The following is a 23034-nucleotide window of genomic DNA, read 5'->3' on the forward strand; positions in this document are numbered from 1 at the left end:
AAGACAAAGAAAGTAAAATCTTCTTGGTTAAATACATGGCATTAGGTGCAGTTTCACCTCACAGCCAGTTCCATCTCCAAGTCTACTAATTTATGCTTTTACAAGCAAATTAACAATGCTATCGAAATAATTGATAAACAACTTTTAATACGGCTGTGCATATTCACTGAAAAGTGGGCTCAGGAACACTACCATAAAAACTCTTTTTGAAATGCTAAAGCAAATTGATGGTGAAAACCACAAAGCAAAATAAAGAGGTGGGAGTGAGGCTTCTAGTGTACGTGGCCAGCTTACCAGTCTAGATAGCTCTTTCCAGACCGAAGCTTGTTCAATTTACAAGTAGGGAACTGAGTTGCCTAAGTATATACAACTCTCCTACGTTAGGGAGGGTCCCACAGTCATCCTCCAAAAATATAGCAATGAGAGTCTGGAGCAGCATTCAGAAGTAGCCAGGTGAATCACTCTGCTGGGAGGCAGGGCTGCAATCATGTTCTTGTTAAAAAAAGTAGCCAAACGGACAACAGGTCATGCCTTTCACTTAAACACCTTATTGATTATATTTACTAAGTTAAGTGGGGCTCTATTCAGTCACAACCTATTATTCCTTTTTGAAGATCTGTGCCATTTTTGAGAGATCATTGTACAGGAGAATGGTCACCAGAGGTAAAGTAAATTAAGGAAGTGTGGAGTATTTTTTTTAAAAATTTTGATGGAGAAATATAAGGATTTAAAAAGTTGTGTTTTATGTTGTCATTTTCATGAATTTGTCAACTTTATCTGACATTAAGTGTTATAATTTGCAGACTTCCGGCCTTGCGCGGTAGCGACTGGTCGTGGGCTTGTGGACCGCTGCACCCCCCCAGCTAATTTTCATCCTGCCTAGAGATCCTAATGGGTCCAAGCCGCCCTGGAGAGATGGTGAAGAAAGAAGGGTGCCCCGGCAACTCTGAAAGAACTAAGCAGCACAACAGTAAACAGCATGCTTGAAACTGGGTGAGGGATCTGATTTTCCCTTTTCTATTCTACACTTGATTTCCTGGAAAAGATCCCCAAGAAGCAGAATACCTCCAAAAGTGAAGGAGGGGGACTTCCGCCCCACACTTATACTAACAGAAGCTGCAAATTAAAATTTCCATGGAGGATCAAAATATATGGTAGTGAAATAAATTTATAAACTTGAAAGCTAAAATTTAACTTTGGACAAGTTTAAAATTGTTGAATGGTTAAGACTCATTTTAAAGACCATTGTTCATATTGAAAACTAAATAGATGCTGACACCTAGTGGTGGATGAAGATTAGGGCAGTTATGATTTCCATAGAGAACTTGCCAAAACCTGGGAAAAGCTTATCTGTGTTTGTGACCTTCAAAGCTTTAATAAGAAAGAACAGCTGTGACAAAAAGAGAGAGACAACAATCTGGGCTGCAGACAAAGAGAGAATTATAAACTTTAGAAAAAAAATCTTTTTTGAACTCTTTGGATTACAAATATCTATTTAACCAGGACTCTAAAGCTATTTGCAGATAAGAAGGAAAACTTTCAACTTTTGGCCATCATGGATCAGAGACATGTAGATAGAACACACCAAGAAAACATAAATACCTCTCAGGAGGAGATATATAGTATACTGCAATTAATTCAAATAATACTGAGTTCAAATCACAAAGAAATCCAAAATAAATTTGAAAATGTAAATCAATCTATTTCTAAGTTAACTCTAGAACAAAAAAACTTCCAGGAAACAACAGAGAAGGAGCAGACAAACAAATAAGTGGACATAAAATTGAAAATAGAGATTCAAAGATGAAACTTAACAAAGCAAGAAAACATGACTTAATCCTAGTGGGGAAAAATTTTTCAAGAAATGGAAAAAACAACTCATCCCTTAAGACTACAAAATAAATCTGAGGACAAAAAAACAGATTGGATAAAATGGAATATAGAGATGTTGAAAACATCAGAGAGAAAGGAAGTGATAAGAGAAGCAAAGAAGGAGAAAAAGAAAAAGATTCTCAAGAAACATGGAAAGGCAAAAGCTTCATATAAAGATACTTTATTTGATTTACTTCTTATACCTACAGCAACAATCATGAATATATGGAAAAACTTTTTGATTCAGCAAAACACATTGATCAAAAAATACTGGTCAAAGGAAAAAGATTAAAGTGAAAATTAAGAAAATAGATGATTTGATCTACCAGAGAATATGTAAAAAAGAAACATTTGTTTGAATATGGTTAAAGAAATAGAAAAGATTCTGAATACATATGTCTTTCTAAGAGGGATGAATTCCTTAAATAATACTGTATGCTTTCCCTTTTTTATTTTATTTTTTGATATAAGTAATATAATACTGTTGAAATAGCTTAGATGAAGGAAATGTTTTAGATATTTAGGGAAATTATGATGTACAAAAAAGAAAAAAATGTTTTGAATAAGAGTTAAAGGATTAGATGACTAGACACATTAAATGGAATATTTAAAGATTAAATATATTTTTAATTATGGTTAAAAAGAATAAGAAATTATGAGGAATATATATATTAAGTAGTGTTTTACTTTTTATGTTTCTTTACTCTTGCTCTCTTTTCCTTTTGTTTACTGTTTTTACTTATTCTTTAAGAAATGTAAAAGTGTTGAGATGGTTTATGTGGGAAAAATGGATTTAAACCTTTAAATGTAATTAACTGTTGAGAAAATCTTAACCAGCACGAATACTTTGAACTTTATGGGAGATACAAATCTAAATAAGGACTGTAACAGGATATAAGATGAGGCAACCAGAATGATTACACAGAAAATAAATATATTGATGTGATCATTATTTCTAGGAATATTGGTAAAAAAGGCATATATGTAACTGTTATTTATCAAAATAATAAGAACTGTATTAATTGAAGGTTTGCAAACAAGACATCTTGGGGAAAAGGGGAAATCAACTAAATGCACTATGTGGATTATGGATTATAGAAACCAATTGTTAATGATTTTTCTTTACAAATATAAACCCACCAAACACACTGTTTATCAACTATTAGGTGACTTATGTTTTAAAAAAATCAATAAAATATATGGAAAAAACGAGTTATGATTTGCAAGTTTGGATTGTATGTTATGGGAAGGAAACTTTTCCAATTTTAGTGAATTCTGATTGGCCAGGAGATACCAGCTGATCTACAAATACCTTTAAAAAAATTCTTTGATCAGAAGAAGGAACTAAAGAACAGAAGACTAAGCAATACTGAAGGCATCAAAGCCAAACAGAGATTGCAAAAATTATTCTGGAACATTTAAACAATTCACTTTATAAAACATCTATGTTCCAAAGATGTCCAAAGAGAGCAAGACAAACAAATTATTCAAGTAAATGGAAAAAAGATACCGTATATACTTGAGTATAAGCCGAATTTTTCAGCCCACTTTTTGGGCTGAAAAATTCCACTTCGGCTTATACTCCAGTCAACAAAAAAACTTACCGAGGACTTGTGCGCGGCCGAGGCTTTGGTGCTTCCGGGATCGCGCGCACCTCTCCCAAGCCACCGCCGTCCGAGACCTGCCGAAGTTTGGGGAGGTTTGGGGAGGTGCGCGCGCACCTCCCCAAACCTCCCCAAACGTCGGCAGGTCTCCGTTCCTCCGCGCCCTGCCTGCCTGCTTCTTTCCGCAGCGGAAAGAAGCAGGCAGGCAGGGCGCAGAGGAACGGAGACCTGCCGACGTTTGGGGAGGTTTGGGCGCCTCCCCAAACCTCCCCAGGTCTCCATTCCTCCGCGCAGACCTGCTGACGTTTGGGGAGGCCATTTAGCTGCCATTCAAAACAACAAACACCCCAAAACTACAAATAACCTCTTTCAAATTTATGACAAATGCAGCGCTCCAGTGGTCATTCACACTTACCACAGACCCTGGGGATGTTGCGCTGTCCTCCCCTGCCCGTCTTCCCCTGCAGCACTTAGGCCTGCTCCCCAGGACTCCTGGAAGCAGCTGCGAACAATTCCTTGCTAAAATGGCGGCTACTTTCAGAGCCTTCTCCGCTAATCAGCTGTCTGCCCATCAGCTGTCCATAGGGATGCTGCAAAGCTCTCCTTCTCTAGGCCTTGGACTCCCTCCTGGCTGAAGAGTAGATGAACCAAGCCAGCAAGGAGACAAAATGTTTCTGCAGCTGTTTTTCCTCTGAAGTTTTTTTTTTTTTTAAAGTAATCTCCGAAGGTTATGCCAGAAAATGGAGGACGCTGGGTCTTTGCAAGCTTTAGCTGTCCGCCTGGCTGCCTGAAGGCCGCCCTTTTCAGGCAGTCTGACAGACAGCTAAAACTTGCAAAGACCCAGCGTCCTCCATTTTCTGGCACAACTTTTAGGGATTTATTATTATTATTCCTACTACTACTATTACTACTACTACTACTTCAGGAGTAAAAAGTTGCAGAAAAAAATTCTCTCCTTACTAGCTTAGTTCCTCTACTCTTCCATCTGGAGCCAAGGTAAGATTTTAAAAAGGGATATTGGTTGGAAGGCAGAGGGAGAGTTTAGTTTTAGCATCTAAAAAAAGGGGGGGGGGAAATCAGCGAGTACATCCCAACCAGCTTTTTATGTTTTTGTTATTGAAGAAATATGGGGGAGGGGGAGGGGTTCTGGGGTGGGTTTGGGAGGGGATAATATTGTAACTTCAATAAAAATTTTCAATAAAAAAAAAGAAATATGGCTTTCTGGGGGAAGGTGGGGAGGGCGTTAAGGAAGGAAAGGGTTTTTGGAAGCTCGTCCTGAAGCTGCCTTTTGTGCAAGGGGCCTTTTCTCAAAGCCTAGAGAGGCAGCTTTGTTGCCTCCCCGTAGACAGCTGATGGGCGAACACCAAAAGCTCCAAAAGGCTAGGGAACTAGTCCCAGAACAAAACGGAGACCTGCCGTTTGGTTTGGGAGGCGCCCAAACCTCCCCAAACGTCGGCAGGTCTGCGCGGAGGAACGGGCGTGTTTCCTCGCCTGCTGGGCGCCGCGATTTGCCCGGGGAACGCGCGGGCCCCGAATGGCAGCGTGGAGTGAGGAAGCGGACAGCCAGGGCTTCCCCGAGAGCCGCGGCCACACAGGGTATTCCTGTGTATTCAGGCTTGCAAAATGGCGGATCGAGCCTCTGCTGGCGGCAGAGGCTTGCAGAGCGCGGATCCAGCCTCCGAGGCATGCAGAACGGCGGATCGGCTTATACTCGAGTCAACAACTTTTCCCAGTTTTTGGGGGTGAAATTGGGGGGTCTCGGCTTATACTCGAGTCGGCTTATACTCAAGTATATACGGGTAAGTAATTCAGAGAGGCAACTGTGTAGAAAGTTATCAAATCACTTATTGTATTTATACAGTATTTTATAATATTTATGCACTTAGATTACTGTATTATAAAGTATTTGATAATAGAAGGGACATCTTTTTTTCTCTCCTTTTTTTATCCTGCGTTCTCCTCCCTTTTAATCTTTATTTTCATTGTGTTTTATGTTATAATAAACCTTAATAAATCATTTTTAAAAAGCTGGGAGCAGGTTATAATGCAGCTGTACAACACAGGAAAAAATGTAAGTATTTCAACTTCAAAAAGACATACTTCATTTGCACTCTCATGGTCTTCAAAATATATATTTAATTTTTTTTAAAGAACAATTAATTTTCACTGAGGAAAACAAATTATTCAATTGTTTCACATCTAACTACAGCAATATTTCAGCAACACTAAATGTTTCACAGGGTTGCTAAATTCCTCAATCATTTGATTGTTCCAAAATTAAACCTAAATATGCAATTATACCTTCACATCAGTACCATCTGTAGGCATAAATTCCTCATAGATATATGAACCAGTTTTTCTCACGTTGCTTTCAGGAGAGTAAACACTGCTTCTGCTACCAATCTGAAATACACATGTCGATCAATGTTATTTTATGCTAAAAATACTCACAGATTTTTTTCTTAAAAACTGCTTTGAAGTAACACTGTATATTTATAAATGTTTATAAAAATAAAATGCAACGTTCTTACCATACTATACTGTGACAGCTATGAAGGAAAAAGGAAAATACATTGCCTGCGTGGACTGGGAAAAAAACACCTCTTTTAGAACGGTTTTCTGCAATATCCTAAATGTATAGAACAGGATATTTTTTTAATCTCTCCTTCTGAAAAAGGTCACTGCTCACTTTTCAATCTTAACTTTGGTTTTATCTTTTTAATTGAAGGAATGGCATTTTAAGTGGCTTAACAATAGATATGAGAGCAGAGGGGTTATTTGGATGAAAGGCAGGTTCTCAGATACTATTTAATTTTTTTTTAGAAATTCCTAGGATTGGATTGAGGGGTCCTTAGCACTCCCTGATCGTGGCTGTTTCTTCCCTACCAACAATCAATTCTCAGATGAGCAGAGATTAACACCAAGATTAACGTCAGACCAACAATCAAGAATTAAACAATACCACAACCACGCTAACAGTAAACAGACCAAGAAAGGATCACCAAGACCACTCCCACCAAGAATGACAGGAAAGGCCACTAGAGTATGACATGAGTTCAAACTCCACTCCCTATTAGCACTCATGATGTTACTACTTGATTTGGGCAATGAAACATCTGCAAGAAAACAATCAGACTCAGATCTCCAAGGAACCCTCATTTCAACTCCATGTTACAAATATTCTCCTCTATCAGTATTATTGGATTGACTGGTGATAGTACGTGACTTTTCATATCATGCTTCATTACATACAGTATAATAAATATTCTACTCTATCATTAACATTATCCTTTATTTTTATTTCATTTTTTTTTAAAAAAATAAAACAAAACCACTATTCTTAAAAAGAAACCCCCTCCCTCTTTAGCTCAGATTCAAGGAAACCCTGTTCCTTGGAGTGGTGGATCATTAAAAACCATTTGGAAATGCTCAGATGAAGAAAAGAAGTTGAAAACAGCATATTCTGTCCTGTTACGAAGAGAGAATTTACTTAAAATTTATTTTTACATCTTGAACCTGTTATGGGAGAAAGGCAAAAAAGTACTCATCATGTTGATAGGAATACTACCAATTCAGTGGTTCTCAACCTTTTCTTCACCATGGACACCCTTTAAATACCCTGTGCAACCATGGACCCTGGCCACGGACCTCCAAAACTTAACTCAAGATTTAAATCATAATATTTTTTCAAGCCTTCGCAGACCCCCCTGTGATGACACCATGGCCCTTCAGGGGTCAGCGGACCATAGGTTGAGAATCACTCCTATAATTGAGGTATTCCTGATATTTTCTTTACTTATATGGTGGGAAGGGGAATACGTTCAATAACATTTCTTTTAGCAGAAAGATGGGAATACAAAATGAAATCTAAACTAAACTATAATCTAATCACTTCTTTACAGATCAAATCTATCTTGCGGTATTTAGTGGCTATTTTTTGTATCCAGTATTTTTTTTTTACTTATTTCGGCTTCATTCCATCCCATCCCTCATTATGAAACACAGATATACAAATTACCTGTAATTCTTCAGATAATGCAATTTACAAGATAACTCTCAGAATGGAATGCTATTCTTTTCAATCCAATCATGACCACCATCGTCACAGAATATTTAAAAGAAGGGGCAAACTAGATTATTCTTGTGTAATTTACATTAGTCTTACTTTCCGAAAGAGCCTCTGACTTCCCCCACCAGCAGATGTTGGATAATAAATATACACATTGTGGTCCTCTGCACTAACTGGTTTTTCCACAAATGGCTTTTGGAAAACTTCTCCATTCACTTCCACATGATCTTCTCCTTCAATCAAACTGCATTCTGGAAAAGGAGCATAAATAAATGCAGACTTCAGGCTTCAGTCATAGATAAAAATTCCATTATAAATTGACACAAGAAAACTGGCTAGAATCTCTAAATGTATTTGAACCCATGAACTTCAGCAACTTCAAAACTCAACATACTAAGCCAGAGAGAAGCAAACATTTTTTCCTATTGAGGCCTTGTATGTCAAGACCATACAGGAATAAAGTAATAAATGTATGTTCAGATTATCTTTTTACTCTGTTTCCTTAGTTATTATCATAAATCAATTTCCTAGTGCAAAGAAATATCTGTTCAAAGCTTTAAAGTGTGCTGTTATTATCATTACCATAGAAATTAAGCAAACAAAAAGTGGGAAGTCACAAGGTAGAAAAAAATGAATACTGAAAAAGCCAGTCTGGGACAGAAATAGGACCATGGTAATGCCTGGGAAGGAGAGGCAAATCAGAATGAGTTGAGGAAGAATTGGAGGAAGTGCTTTAAAAAGCAAAACAGGGAGGTTGTGGAAGAAAATGGTAATGGGATCTGTTGAGCATTTATTGAAGCTTAGCTGATTCTTCATGGGCTATGATGCAGTAACTCATTAAATCAGCCATATCTCTTTTTTCAGAATTTCAGAGATCTCTGAAAAAAGATGCTGTTATTTTGCTGAGATGCTATGATACTTTTGCTGTGCAAACAAAAGCATGCTTTCCAAATAATCTTGAAAGCATGAATAGCCCTAGAAATGATGCACAGTAGTAAATGGAACGGAAGAGCAATGGAACGGCAAGATTAGAAAGAACGGAATATTTAAAAAAGCAGGCAGAATAAACTAAATTGCCTGCACTGCCTAACTTTACTTCACATAGAACACATTTGGATATCAGTGTGCCAAAAGATTTATCTGTCCAGCAACAACATGGACACACTATCTACTGACTACTTTTAGATTGCTATGTTGTTTGAATACAGTGATAGCTTTTTTGGCCACAAGCCAGAAAAGGAAAATCAGAAGAAGCCATGGGTTCCCTCTCTTGTTACATTTAAAAGGAACACCAAGTCTGAATGATATGATAATCTAAAAACAAACCATACGTTTGATTTGCAACCTCATTGTTCATATGGAAGAGGCTATAGATAAAATGCAGTGGGCTTTTGACTATAATGTAGTTGTGTGTGTTGTGGATAAAATGCAGCTACTTGTGGCTACATTGCCTTAAAGTATTCTTTGGGAAGCTGTAACATTTTAACTGAAATGAAGGCTACTTGCAGGCAGACAGACAAACAAACAAACCATTAAGACTGTTGAGGGCCAAAATAAATGAGTGCCTAAAAACAAAAATTCTAGCAATATTTACACCAAAACTTGTATTTTCTGTATTTGATCCTAGCTATTACAGGAAACTGAACACTGAAGGATATAAAAGGAGCAATGGAAGCAATTTTCCCTAACTAAAGTTTAGCCTAAAAGAAGGATCAAAGAATATACCCATAGAATATGAATCATTTTGACAAAAAGCATCTCCTTCTAAAGTTTTCTGAAATAGCTTGTTTAGTAAGTCTGTCTATCTATCTATCTATCTATCTATCTATCTATCTATCTATCTATCTATCTATCTATCTATCTATCCATCTATGTATAAAGTAAATTACTGTAGAAAAATAACATTTTATTAAACAGACAAGAACTGTTTGTAGAGAAGTCCTTTGAAACGCCAATATAATAATTACCTTGGGGATTGTTTGGATCCCTGTTTAGGACTGCATAACGAGGAAGTAAAATGCCTTCATCTTTAAGGATGCCATAAACCTCTCTCCTGAAAAGAAATAATATATCCCACAAAACATTGCAACTACTGGAAAAAAACATGGAAATAACTTTTAATAATTCCTAATTATAATCACGGGACAGTCAGAAAATGTTGTGTAAAGTTGCAACAAACATCTAATTAGAAAGTTACAGTGTTAAAAATGGGAGCTGGAACAAAATGTAGACAGAACCTATAGTCCTAGACACAGTACATTTCTAATTCAGTTTTAAAGTATTACATGCGCCTATTTGCACAAGAGAAAAAAAAGAAGACGGTGGGAATTAGGACAAAAGCCTCCTCTCCCAAGTTACTGTGCATTTTGGTGCAGTACAATCAGATTAGAGCAGACATGTCAAACACAAGGCCCGGGGGGCGGATCCGGCCCGTGAAGTGGTTTCATGTGGCCCACGAAGCCATCCTGGAAACAGTGAGGGAACGGCCCCCACTGCCTTGGCCCTGGCCCAGAGACCCTCCTTCTGCCAGAGACCCTCAGATCTGTCCCACTCCTGCCCAGGCCTCCATAGGCACCCTTGATACGAGCGATGTAGAGTTGGCCATGCCCACCCAGTAGGCCATACGCACTCTAGCTACGCCCACCCAGGCCATACCCACCCGGCCCCCTGAGGGCAACTGCAATGCTGATGCGGCCCTCAATGATATTGAGTTTGACACCCCTGGATTAGAAGATAATTGTACAACTGAATTTGAGCACTTATTTCTTCAGGTTAGTATTATTGATATCAAATTCTCACTGAAGGTTATAATTGCTGCAGTCTAGAAAATGAAATTATCAATGCAGAAACTGCTACCATGGAGAACATACATTTAAGATCTGTATTTCATCTGCAACAGCTTGATGCTGAGAATAACCACAGTGATATGGCCTTGACAAGGGAATTAGTTTGAATTTGTACAATCAAAAGAAAAAAGGAGAGGAATCATTTAGAAACACTAGAGATCCTTGAGAAAAATGAGCGACATGTTAATAAAATATAATAAAGATGAACAAAATACATACTATGAAAAATGTAAACTTGAAAATTAAACATTTTCAGAATTTCTTTAAATATGAGGATATTCTTTGCCAGTACAGTAACTAATGTTCCACTTTGATCATCCTGGTACATCCTAGAGCAGAGGTCCCCAACCCCCAGTCCGTGGACCAGTACCAGGCTGCGGCATGCCAGCAACCGGTCCGCAAAGACCCATCCACAAGATGCAGGCAGCACACGAAACCACGCACCCTCCAGTCCGCGGAAAAACCTCTCTTCACAGAACTGGTCCCTGGTGCCCAAAAGGTTGGGGACCTCTGCACTAGAGGCACACTTGCAGGTTGGTAGTTAACAAAATGCAAGGAAAAAGAGCCATGATGGTGTACTGACTAGAATGCAGTATTGCAAGCTAATTCTGATGATTGCCAACTGCCAGCAGTTTGGCAGTTCAATCTTCACTGGCTCAAGATTGACTCAGCCTTCCATCCTTCCGAGGTTGGTAAAATGAGGACTCAGATTGTTGGCGGCAATATGCTGACTCTGTAAACCACTTAGAGAGGGCTGTAAAGCACTGTGGAGTGGTATATAAGCCTGAGTACTATTGCTATTGCTAAAATACCTTAACAGGCATTTACATCTAGGAAGCAGAGTTATTTATTTACCTGTCTTGTATATGATACTGCATATTCAAATCATTAATAACAAATGGATTCCTGAGTTTAGAATAGGCAACTGCTTTGTCCAGTGGAAATCCTAAAGAAAATGTAGCAAAGAACATGTATATTTAATTTTTTACATAGTTCTTAAATGCATAAGAATTACAACTGATACTTTCATAATTGATTTATTTTAGATAAGTTTAGAAATTATTTTAAATTCCTTCATCTATATAATTACTCGGATTAGTTTCATTCATCCCATTTTAAAACTTTCCTTTTTTTGTTTACCCTATTTTGTTCAACTGAAACATCAGGTATCCTACATGAGTTAACTATCAATTTAAATATAACAATAAATCAGCAATCTAGTATTTTATTAAGATATTTTTTTAAAGTCAAGGAGACAATAACATTACTATCATTTAAAGTAAGTTTCACTGAATTGGACCTATTTCTGACAAAACATTAGTGAGATTAAGCATTCATTAGAATTCCAACATTTTTTAAATAGCAAAACAACAAAGTAATGGGAAAATTGAGAATAGAAGAAAAAAATAATTTAAATCAATTTAAAGGCTCAAAAGGTTTTGTTATATACATGCTACCATGCACCATGTACTGCCTTCCAAAATTAGCATTAGCATAGTTTGACATAAATTGTTTCCAAGGTTAAGTATTTTTATCTTGTGTAAAGTGGACCGATGACATTTTTCTGTAATAATATCAGTCAGTACTGTATTTATTTTGAAACACTGGACTCCACCTATTCTTACATACCACTAGATAATTCCAATACATTATTCTTTAAATACAGTTCAATGTAAGACAGATTTCAATAACACCATTCAATATTATTAAAAATTCTCAAAATTGTAGCTGAAATTTTCATAGTTCTGAAATGTTTACATTGTTCCGAATAAAGAGCAATCACCTTTAGAATGAAAAGAAATGAGACAATCACATAAAGGCCAGTTTTCTACTGCTTCATTCAAAATGACATCTTCTTCAAATATTACCACTGTGATATATTTAAACAGGGAAAGCCGTTCAAGGATTTCATTCATTGGTTTTGATTTTGATTTTTTTGCCATAGAACATATTCCAACCATGATCTGTCTTTCTGGTGGCTAAGAAAAATAATAATTATTAAGGGAATGTTTCTATTCTTGTTTGATAAATGATTTTCATGATTATATTATCAGGTTCATGGGTTTATTAAGAATAAAATATGAACTGGAAATCAGTGTTTAATTTTGCATACGGTATACAGTAAAAAATAGCGCAGAGAAAAACTTTATGATGCATAGAGAAAAAACCTCAACTATGCCCCTTTCACAATATTTTTTAAAAAAACGTTATATAAATTTGAAGTTACCATTTGAGAGTGAAAACATCTTCCAGTGCATTAGGTTATAAAATTATAGAAAGCACAATCTGTAGAACCACCCTAAATTTTAATGGCACTTCTAATGAGTTATAATACAACTATGGTGAGAAGCATTGTTGAACTGTATCTACGTAGTTTGTATTTAGATGGTATTTGCACTGCTCCACAAATGGAGGAGAAATTTCTGAACTATTTTCAACAGAAAATAAACTATTTTCTATGCAAAGAATGAATGTTTTGATACTATAGGAATGAGGGATTAATGTTAGATACTAGATTTTACTTTTTAACCAAAAGTCCATTTTTTTAAAAAAAATAACAATCTTAATTTTAGAAAGTTTCCCAAACTCTGATTACTTGTAGCAAAACACTAAAATCCCTAGATAACCCCTGCTAATAAAGTCTAAAGACAAAACTATGGATAGCTATATAAAAGCTTTAAATAATAAAAAATAAACACAGTACATACAGAATCATACTCTTCATCATCGTCCTCAGGATCATAGAAGGAGACAAAATCGGAAGATCTGGCACAATCCAAAAGCTCTTCCCCATCTTCACCGCCCACAAAAAATCTAGGAATGTCACTCTCTGTGGCATTAACAGACATTATTATAAATCTACATAGAAACCGTAGTTACTCGGAGTACTCAGCCACTGCACATAATTCTCAATGCCTGGAATAGCAAAAAATCCTTGCAGTTTGGATTGCAGTTGCTTACGTAGTTGCTTGCTGTCTGACAAAGTCAGCTGCCAAATGCAGTTTAACTGATATCATCTGTCCATTGTTTTCATTTGTTACCATTGGTGAAAAAGAATCCTGCAGATTATTTCCCTGAGACAAAGCAACAACTTTCTTCTATCCTAGAAAGGGAAGGGGAGGAAAAAAGGGAAGGGAAGAGGACAGGAAGGGAGGGGAGAGAGAGAGAGAGAGGGAGGGAAAGAAGGAGGGAGGGAGGGAGGGACGGAGAGAAATTTATTCAACGTATTTCATTACCAAGAGACAGCTGAAATATTGAAAATATTTGCATTAATACAATGCCGAAAGGTATTCTGTACATTATATATAGAGAGTACTACATGTGGAAAATAAACATGTAAGGGAAGACTGGGTTTATGTGTCATACTACACCACATTGTGATTTGTTTAGTTTCACTAATTATGATATGCTAAATCAGCCATAGTGCTTTATAAACCATGATTCGGCACTTAGCCTTATGTTAAACAGGTTGATCTAGGTTTTGTTTTTCAAGCCATATTTAAAGTAAATCCTGGCAAAGTGTGGGGTGAACAACCTATGGTTCCTGTTTGAACAGGACAAATAAATGCTGCACACAGTATTACGTAGTTTTTTGGAATTTTTTTCTGCCTCCCGGTATCTGCCCAAATTTTTGCAATCCGCTTCTAATGGCCTTACTAAATAAAATGAGAAACTAATAAGCTAAATTATAAAGTAAACCTGATAAATAATAAATACCCTGGAAGTTTAAATAAGGAAGCAGTGGCTTAAATAGTTTAGATTCATAATGCAAAAACAAAAATAATTGGAGAAGATCCTACTACTTAGAAAAATTGTAGGCAAGCAAAAAAAAAGAGCTGACAGAAGACAAGGTCACTAGATGATGTCATTGTTGACACATGCAAGAGTTTACAAGAACTCAAAAAAAGTTACTGACAGAAAATCCTGGTGAAAAGATGACATACAGCAAAGAATCAGAAGTGACTGGATGAACAATAAGTAAAAAGAAATGTGGGAATGGAAAAATGAAAGCAATGCACAAAATTAATTTCCAAACCAGTTTTCCAAGTAACAAAGACTTTTACTCAAATTCTCAAAACAGAATAAGGATATAAATTTTGTTCTTATACTTTTTAATTTCATTCATCTAGTATACCTTCCAGATTTTAACTCACAACTCTGAATGGATGAGAGTACCAGAATATATTAGCAAGCAAGGCAAACATATTAAGAAGATACAGATCAAATGTATAAAATGCAAAAACAACTGATTAAACAAGAAAATAAAAGGTTCAAAGTAAGCTACCAATGTGCCAACGTATTTAAATACTCACTGCTCTTAGGATTAATATTACAGTTTCAGTGTCAGTATTATTTAGCACCTAGAAAGCTTCTTTAGCATCAAACAAAATCTATAGTCTAAACAAAATATAAAATGCATCCACAGAGCAAAGAAGTGAAGACTGTATTACAGATGCTTCCAAGTGTTAAGTATAAAAGTATGAAATCTAGTGACCTATATTTTTATATAGTATTAATAATTTATTTTTTTATCTCTAATACATTTTCCTATCACCTTTGAAAGTCCATTGTTGGAAAATTGAGCCCATAGTCAGTATCAAGCACTTAGCCTAACCCCAAGAAGGATGACATCAACAAGCTCTAAGGGCAGTATTTATTACCTCACTGCTAATATCTAACCAACAAGCAGCAGCATTGCAAGAAAATGTTTATAATAATCAGATGACATATAAGGTAATATTTTGCATTTGCATCAATTGAATATCTACGGCCACTATATATTGTCTGTATCAACAGCAGAAAGCAATATTCAACTTACTATATTTCTATTTCCAACATAAATCATTCCAGGTTTACCATAACATTCATCTCCTAGTTCGCATGCAGACAAAAATTAAAATATAAAAACAATGCCTTCATTTTCAAGAAATTTGGAGATCTAATGAAATTCCATGTTTATATTGTTTTTTATATAGCTCTACATTTACACTCCAGATTCCTACAGTGTTAGTAAGGTGTTAGATAGCCACTCTCCCCTGCCTTCTCCTGCTTGGGTGGGGAGTTGGACTAGATCAGGGGTGTCAAACTCAATTTCATTGAGGGCCGCATCAGCATTGTGGTTGCCCTCAGGGGGCCGGGTGGGTGTGGCCTGGATGGGCATGGCCTACTGGGTGGGCGTGGCTAAAGTGCATATGGCCTACTGGGTGGGCATGGCCAGCTCTACATCGTTCGCATCAAGGGTGCCTATGGGGGCCTGGGCAGGAGTAGGGCAGATCTGAGGGTCTCTGGCAGAAGGAGGGTCTCTGGGCCAGGGCCAAGGCAGTGGGGGCCGTTCCCTCACTGTTTCCAGGATGGCTTCGCGGGCCGCATGAAACCACTTCACGGGCCGGATCTGTCCCCCGGGCCTTGTGTTTGACACGTTTGGACTAGATGACCTACAAGGTCCCTTCCAATGGTATTATTCTAATTTTAATTTCCCGCCAGGCAAGCAGATGGAGGGTTCTCATACTATGCTCCCTAGTGGCCAATGGCACGGGGGTTCAGGTTTATTTACTATTCAGGACTCCTAACAGACAGGAAGGAGGAGTCAGCATTTGTCTCAGTACCAGCAGCTGTTGTCTATCAGCAAGGGAAAAGATAAGTCTCCAAAATGTTGTTAAAGTTCACAAGACAGCAATACTAGGCTCTGAATCCATGATACTCATCCTATCCAATCATAATATACAGCGCAATGATTTTGACATTATGATTTTTTTCACTATGGAATTTGGTGTATATTAAAATAACCAGTACTGTTTCTAGGAAAAAAGAGCTCTTGGATTTCTGACAAAAATCTAGACTATACTTATCTCTTTCATTCAATAAGCAACATGCTTTTTTCTCTTCACACAAAACTGTCATCTCTCCCTCTTTTTTCACATTCTTTCACTCACTCAGTTCCACACATATATGATCTTCTTAGTTGATCCTTATCCTCCAACTTCAGAAGAAAAAAACTCCATTACTAAATGGGACTAAAAATCTCTTTGTTGCCAGTCTAATGGTTGTCTATAAAGTCCTGCAGATATCCAGTCCTTGTCTCCAAGTCATCTCTCATCCAAGAGGTCACCCTCTTCAGGAGCCACTATTTACATCTGCTGCTACAATAACTTGTCTTGTTTCTCTTTCAATGCTTAACTCACAATTTCTCAACCCTAGCAACTTTTAACATGTATGGACTTCAACTCCCAGAATTCCACTGAAAGAATATTGTGATATTTGTTATTATACATAACACTGCAGAAAATATTTTAAGTGAAAGATATAGTATTTCTCACAATAAAAAAAATGGATGGGGAAAAATTGAGATGGCAATTTAACTTTTTTAAACAGATTTTATTCTGTTTCCATTGGGAAATTATTTCTGAGTTTTATGCTCAAAACAGGAAAAAAAAGGAACTTAGACTTTGAAGATTGAATAATTGTGTTGTTATAGAAATGATTTGTAATAACTAAATAATTATTACAATTATGCAAAATGTTGAAGGCTGCAAATGTAGCTAGTATTCACTGTACTGAAAAGAGTGGGAAGTCAATCTCCTTTTTTTTACCTCCCGCCGCCGTCCCTCCCCTTTTTAAATCTTAATTTTCATTGTATTTTGTACTATAATAAACCTTAACATTTAGAAGAGAGAAATACTGCTCTAGCTTGATGTATTTAGGGAGGAATGGTGTGGTATGCAGTTTTTAGCTCAACCAGGAATGTAGCAGGTACAAGACAAAAGATTGGCAGAGCAATATGCCAAAGAAAGGGAGTGTGATCTGGGTAGAGTATTTGCTCAAGCAAATATTCAACGTTCCTGCGGCTGTGTGCAGCTGCGTGTACTGTTAACTATGCATAGTAGTAATAATAGTAGTAGTAACAATAACAATAATAATGTTGGAAGGGACCTTGGAGGTCATCTAGTCCAATCCCCTGCTCAGGCAGGAAACCCTATACCATTTCAGACAAATGGATGTCCAGTCTCTTCTTAAAAACTTCCAGTGTTGGAGCATTCACCACCTCTGGAGGCAGGTTGTTCCACTGATTGTTCTGTCAGGAAATTTCTCCTTAGTTCTAGTTGTTTCTCTCTTTGGTTAGTTTCCATCCATTGCTTCTTGTCTTGCCTTCAGGTGCTTTGGAGAATAGCTTGCTTCCCTCTTCTTTGTGTCAACCCTAAGATATTGGAACACTGCTATCATGTCACCCCTCATCCTTCTCTTCATTAAACTACACATACCCAATTCCAGCAACCGTTCCTTACGTGTTTTTGCCTTCAGTCCCCTAATCATCTTTGTTGCTGTTCTCTGTACTCTTTCTAGAGTCTAAACAACTTTTTTATATTGTGATGACCAGGGCTTTTTTTTTCTCATAGAACGCTCAGAACGGAGTTCCGGCACCTTTTTTGGATGGAACCTTGTAGGGTAGGCAAGGCGGGTTGTATGACATGTGTGAGTTCCGGCACCTTTTTCTTTAATAAAAAAAGCACTGGTGGTGACCAAAACTAGATGCAGTATTCCAAGTGTGGCCTTACCAAGGCATTGTAAAGTGGTATTAATACTTCACGTGATCTTGATTCTATCCCTCTATTAATGCAGCCTAGCACTGTGTTGGCTTTTTTGGCAGCTGCAGCACACTGCTGGCTCATATTTAAGTGATTGTCCACCAGGACTCCGAGATCCCTCTGTTACTACTATTGAACTACCTACACTATACCAGTGCATTTGGTTTTTCTTGCTTAAATGTAGAACCATAGTTTTCTTACCATTGAATTTCATTTTGTTAGATAGCGCCCAATGTGTCTGTCAAGATCCTTCTGTATCTTAAGCCTATTTTCTGGAGCAGGGCTTTTCAACCTTTTCACCCATTGTGCCACTTTTAGGATATGGCAACATCCGAGTACCACCAGTCGCATAGCAAGGTGTCAAAAACTTGACCAAAAAAAAAAGGGGAAAGTGAAGTACTGGTAGTCCTCGACTTACAACAGTTCGCTTAGTGACTGTTTGAAGTTACAATGGCACTGAAAAAAGCGCCCAAGCCACAACCAAGCAAGACACCTGCCTGCCTGCCTGGCAGTGCTCTTCCTCCTGTCCAAGGTTTTCATTGTTGTGAGCATTTCTTTTGCAGATTGGCAGTGGGGCTGGGGTGGGGGGTGTTCGGTTTTTATTCGTTCCGTCTGCTGGGTGGGTGGTTTGACCTGGTCTGATGGGTTAGGGTTGGGGTTTTAATACGTCTTAATTATTGTTTTAACCTTGGGCATTTATTTAATCGTTTTTAACTTTTTTATTCTGTTTTTGTATTTATTGCCCTGTACACCGCCCTGAGTCCTTCGGGAGAAGGGCGGTATAAAAATATAATAAAATAAATAAAAAATAAAATAAAAGATGTTACTGGCTAGTTTCACACTAATGAACAAACAAATAAAGTATGCCACATAATAGTGCAGGTAAGGTAAAATATAATTTAGTCGTCTCTAGGAATACAAACATTGCATAAGTTCTGTTTCTTTAAAAAAGAGAAAGAATAATGGATATTGGGATTTTGTTGCCAAGTACATGACATAAGCAAGTTACATTGTGTAATGATTAACAAAATATTTCTTGAAGTATCATATGTAATAATTAATTAATTACAGATAACATTGATCACACTGAATTTTAAGCCAAAGAAAAATGTATGCACATATATGTTGAAAGAACTTAGAACAGATTGAGAAGTGGCTAGACAAATTCTTACCTGGATTCACAAACTCCCTCTCTTATTAAAAAAAATAGCCACCTATATACTTTAAAATGTTAGTTTTTTGAAATGTTATTTCATTAATCAGAAATAATTTTCATAATGTTGATGTGCAGCCAATGATATTTTCAGTACAATCTGTAAAATATTTGATAATAATGCAGTTAAACTTAATGGAATATCTTTTAAAAATGTTTGTAATGTTTAATTACAAACTTTTTTACTAGGAGGAAAATTGAAACATTTCTCTTTTCTTTTTCCCTTCCCAAGTCATGTAATACTGAATCTTTTTACATTTTTTTGCAATTAAGCAACCTTTAAAAATATTAGTAATTTATCATCCCCAAAATAAAAAAAATTATCTATAATGCTGTTCTCAATAACTTGTTTTATTTCTTCAGCAACATATCTTAGTTATTCCATAATACTCAAATTCTGAATTAACATATGCAACTTTTATATGTACCATATTTTCCGGCGTATAAGATGACTGGGCGTATAAGACGACCCCCTACTTTTCCTGTTAAATTATAGGGTTTGGGCTAATAACTCAATATTTCACTTCCTGGCACACAATCTGCATATTAACAACCCGTTTAGCGTTAGTACCCTTTTTTTTATAAGTGCCATGATGTTGCTAAAATAAAAGAGGTAAACTTCGTGACCCTCCCAGCCCGTGCATAAAACAGAAATGAAAAGTCTTAAGCCTTTCTGTTCCCAAATACCAAGGTTTCCCCAGAGTTTTGCGCGGTTAAACAAATGGCATTTGCGTATTAATGTTTCTCCATGGAGCACAAAATTTGCCCGAATTAAGGAAAGTGGGGAGCTAAAGAATCTGGGGCTATGGGGAATGCCTCTGGCATGATGGGCAACCCTGGGAAACACGAGGACTGTAGCGGCAGTCCTGGTCGGCACGGGTCAGGCGGTGCCTCGGCAGGAGCAAAGATGCTCCCTTCCTACTGTCGAGCAGCGCGCCTCTGGGAACCGCCTGCCCCTCCTCTTGTCGGGGACCTGACAGCCAGCATTGGAAGCGCCAGCATGGCCAGTCCTACAGAGAACAATGGCGGACAAGTAACAGGTGCTCACTCTGCTACACGGCACTCGGGATTCGACCCGCCAAACTGCCGACCTTTTGATCGACAAGCTCAGCGTCCTAAAGAGTATAAAAAACATTCCCCCCAAATAAGACCTGGTACCTCTTGGAGGCAAAAAAAAAAAAGACCCGGTCTTATTTTTCGGGAAACACGGTAGCATTTATGATGGCTGCAGTTTCCCAAGGTCATTTGATCCCCTTTTCCAACCTTTTGACAAGCAAAGTCAATAGGGAAGTCAAATTCACATAACAAACATATTACTAAGTTAACTGCAGTGATTCACTTAACAATTGTGGCAAGAAAGGTTGTAAAATGGAACAAAACTCACTTAACAACTATCTTGCTTAGCATCAGAAATTTTGGGCTCAATTGTGATCGTAAGTTGAGAACTACCTGTAGGTCAAAATACTGGAAAGAGAAATGCATACAGATGAAAGAGAAATGTAAATAGGAGATAGAAACACCTGAATTACAAAAATGGAAAAAGCGGCATGCATGAAGTTATAAAAATCCAGACGTACAGTTGAAGTAGAGGCAAAACAGTGAGAAATTTTTACTTGCATTAAGCTTATTAATCTAATGAATGACTTAAAGAAACTTTACAGAGGACATGGTCCTTATGTTGTCAGTGGTAGAACATTATCTTTTAAAAAGGCAAGATTTAGAGAGCACCTAAAACCCAACATCATTACAACACTTCTCCTCAGCCTCAAACCCCTCAAAACTCTCAGCAATGGACTTGAATATTAATTATCTCACCTTTAAGGAAGTACACTGAAAATTTATGATTTCAAAAACATAAATAATACTGTCGCACATTTTTTTCTTATCAGGAACCTAAAAGGAAAGCTGAAAAAGGTAGAAAGAACAACTCATGAGATAGCATACTTAGATGCTCCTTAGATGCAAAACAGTATATTCATCTTTCAGTTATATACTTGGCACTGCTTTTCATCAGATAATTTCCTAAGATAGAGGAAATAATCAGATATAAATGAATTCCAATGTACTGCTGGAGGAGTTAAATCATTATTAACTTCTCTCCTTTCTCTTTGTCTTTTCACCCCTAATTTATCTATTAGCTGAGAGATTATTTTAAGCTACTAAAAACATACCCCAAAATGAGCACTTGACGTTTATTGATGTCCTTTGTTATATACTGTACTTCTGAAGTAACACAAGTATTTTCATTGTTTGTAGTCCTTATGAAAGACTAGTAAGCCTGAAAATCCACTGGTTCAATTCATTTGTTGTTGTTGTTAGCTGCGAAGTCGTGTCCGACCCATCGACCCATTGCTTTCCTCCCGAGGAGTGTCTTTTAATTTCTTGGCTACAGTCCTCATCTGCAGTGATCTTGGAGCCTCAATTCATTTAGCTATGTTTAAAATAGCATATACAGGTCAGCTGACAGAGGCCTACACTATGCATATTCTGAATATATGTAGTTTAGTTATTCATTTTGGTTAACTCCCAACTATTCAAAACAAATTCTTTATTTAAAAGGTTATGCTTATCTACCACTAAAGAGGTGGAATAAACTCTGGGACTTTTTGTACATTTTTGGTAGTTGGGATTTTTTTTTATTTTCCTGCACTTTTTTTTTTACAAAAAGCATGCAATATATATGCCATTGTAGAGCCATACGTAAAGAACTATTTCATTATAGGATAAATATCAGGAATTATTATAATAAATTGTTACCATATACATTATGTTTGGAACAGTTATGATTGTTTTTAATTTAACATCATAGAAAAAATACCACAGTAGAACAAGACAGGTAATAGTACTGTAACTTATCTTTTTGAAATTACAAAGTAAAGAAGTAATAACCAAATTATGTTATCTTAAACCAACTAGTGAACAGTGTCACACCACAAAAACTAACAAAAAAACCTAAACGTAACAAAAGCAACTTACACTTTTTCTATTAGCACAGTCAAACTATGTTGCGGATACTAATATAGTTTCTGAGAGATTACAAAGAAATGTTATAAAGATTCCCTTTAACACTCCCAAACTATCAATAGTGCATCTGCAAGTCTACTTCAACTGTAGTTATACAGTTCACTTATACAGCACTATGTTATCTAAAACTCATTATCACAACATTTTATTGTATCATGCTAGCACAAATAAAATCAATGCCTATAGAATTTTAACTTTAGTAAACTCCTTTGGCTTATTTCTTAAGACTTTTTTATTTAGCTACTAATTAATGTGCAGCAAAAGTGGAATTTAAGTATCAATATTTTCTGCTTATTCTAAGTTTTACAAAAAGGAATAAATAAAAATAAGAAAGTGCAAAAGAAACCAAGAATGAAATGCTCGAGGTATACCCTGAAGATGGCAAATGTGCACTTTGAGCCTAAGTGATACAAAGGTCAAAGCATAGTACTTTTTAAATGTGAGGACGTTAACACTGCAAAACGGAAGAAAATTATGAAGCATATACATTGTTCACCCAACATACTAAAATCATGCATGAAGATTCAGAAACCACCATCTGAAAATCAAGGCTTTTTTGTTTTATATTTTAGCATGATGCACGCAGCAAGCCTTTATAAGGTGTCTTTTTTAAAAAAAAATGTTGCTTCCTTCAACTCCCTACGTTAAACCATAATCTGCTTTATATATATATATATATATATATATATAAAGATATATATATATCTATGTTAGGGCAATACAGCTATTAAGATTTGCTAACCGCAGGTTGAACTGCAGCGTGCTCGGAAGAAGAAACGTTGCCAAACGACCCGGAATCCCAAATAATCGATGCTACTACCCC

General features: G+C 36.8%; 1 protein-coding gene across 3 annotated transcripts in view; it reads right to left on the reverse strand.

Moving 5' to 3' along the window:
- Window positions 1–23034, reverse strand: part of PPIP5K2 (diphosphoinositol pentakisphosphate kinase 2) — a 63560-nt gene that overhangs the window by 39836 nt on the left and 690 nt on the right. For all 3 annotated transcript variants that reach the window (XM_083354542.1, XM_083354541.1, XM_083354543.1), the window contains exons 2-7: window positions 13100–13494; window positions 12175–12370; window positions 11247–11337; window positions 9513–9598; window positions 7642–7796; window positions 5778–5879 (exon numbers count right to left, since the gene is read on the reverse strand). In XM_083354542.1, coding sequence (XP_083210668.1) covers window positions 5778–5879; window positions 7642–7796; window positions 9513–9598; window positions 11247–11337; window positions 12175–12370; window positions 13100–13240 — 771 coding nt within the window. In that variant the 5' untranslated portion in view covers window positions 13241–13494. The remainder of the gene's footprint in view (window positions 1–5777; window positions 5880–7641; window positions 7797–9512; window positions 9599–11246; window positions 11338–12174; window positions 12371–13099; window positions 13495–23034) is intronic.

This window comes from Vipera ursinii (genome assembly GCF_947247035.1).
Source record: "Vipera ursinii genome assembly, chromosome: 2".
NCBI classification, from domain to species: domain Eukaryota; kingdom Metazoa; phylum Chordata; class Lepidosauria; order Squamata; family Viperidae; genus Vipera; species Vipera ursinii.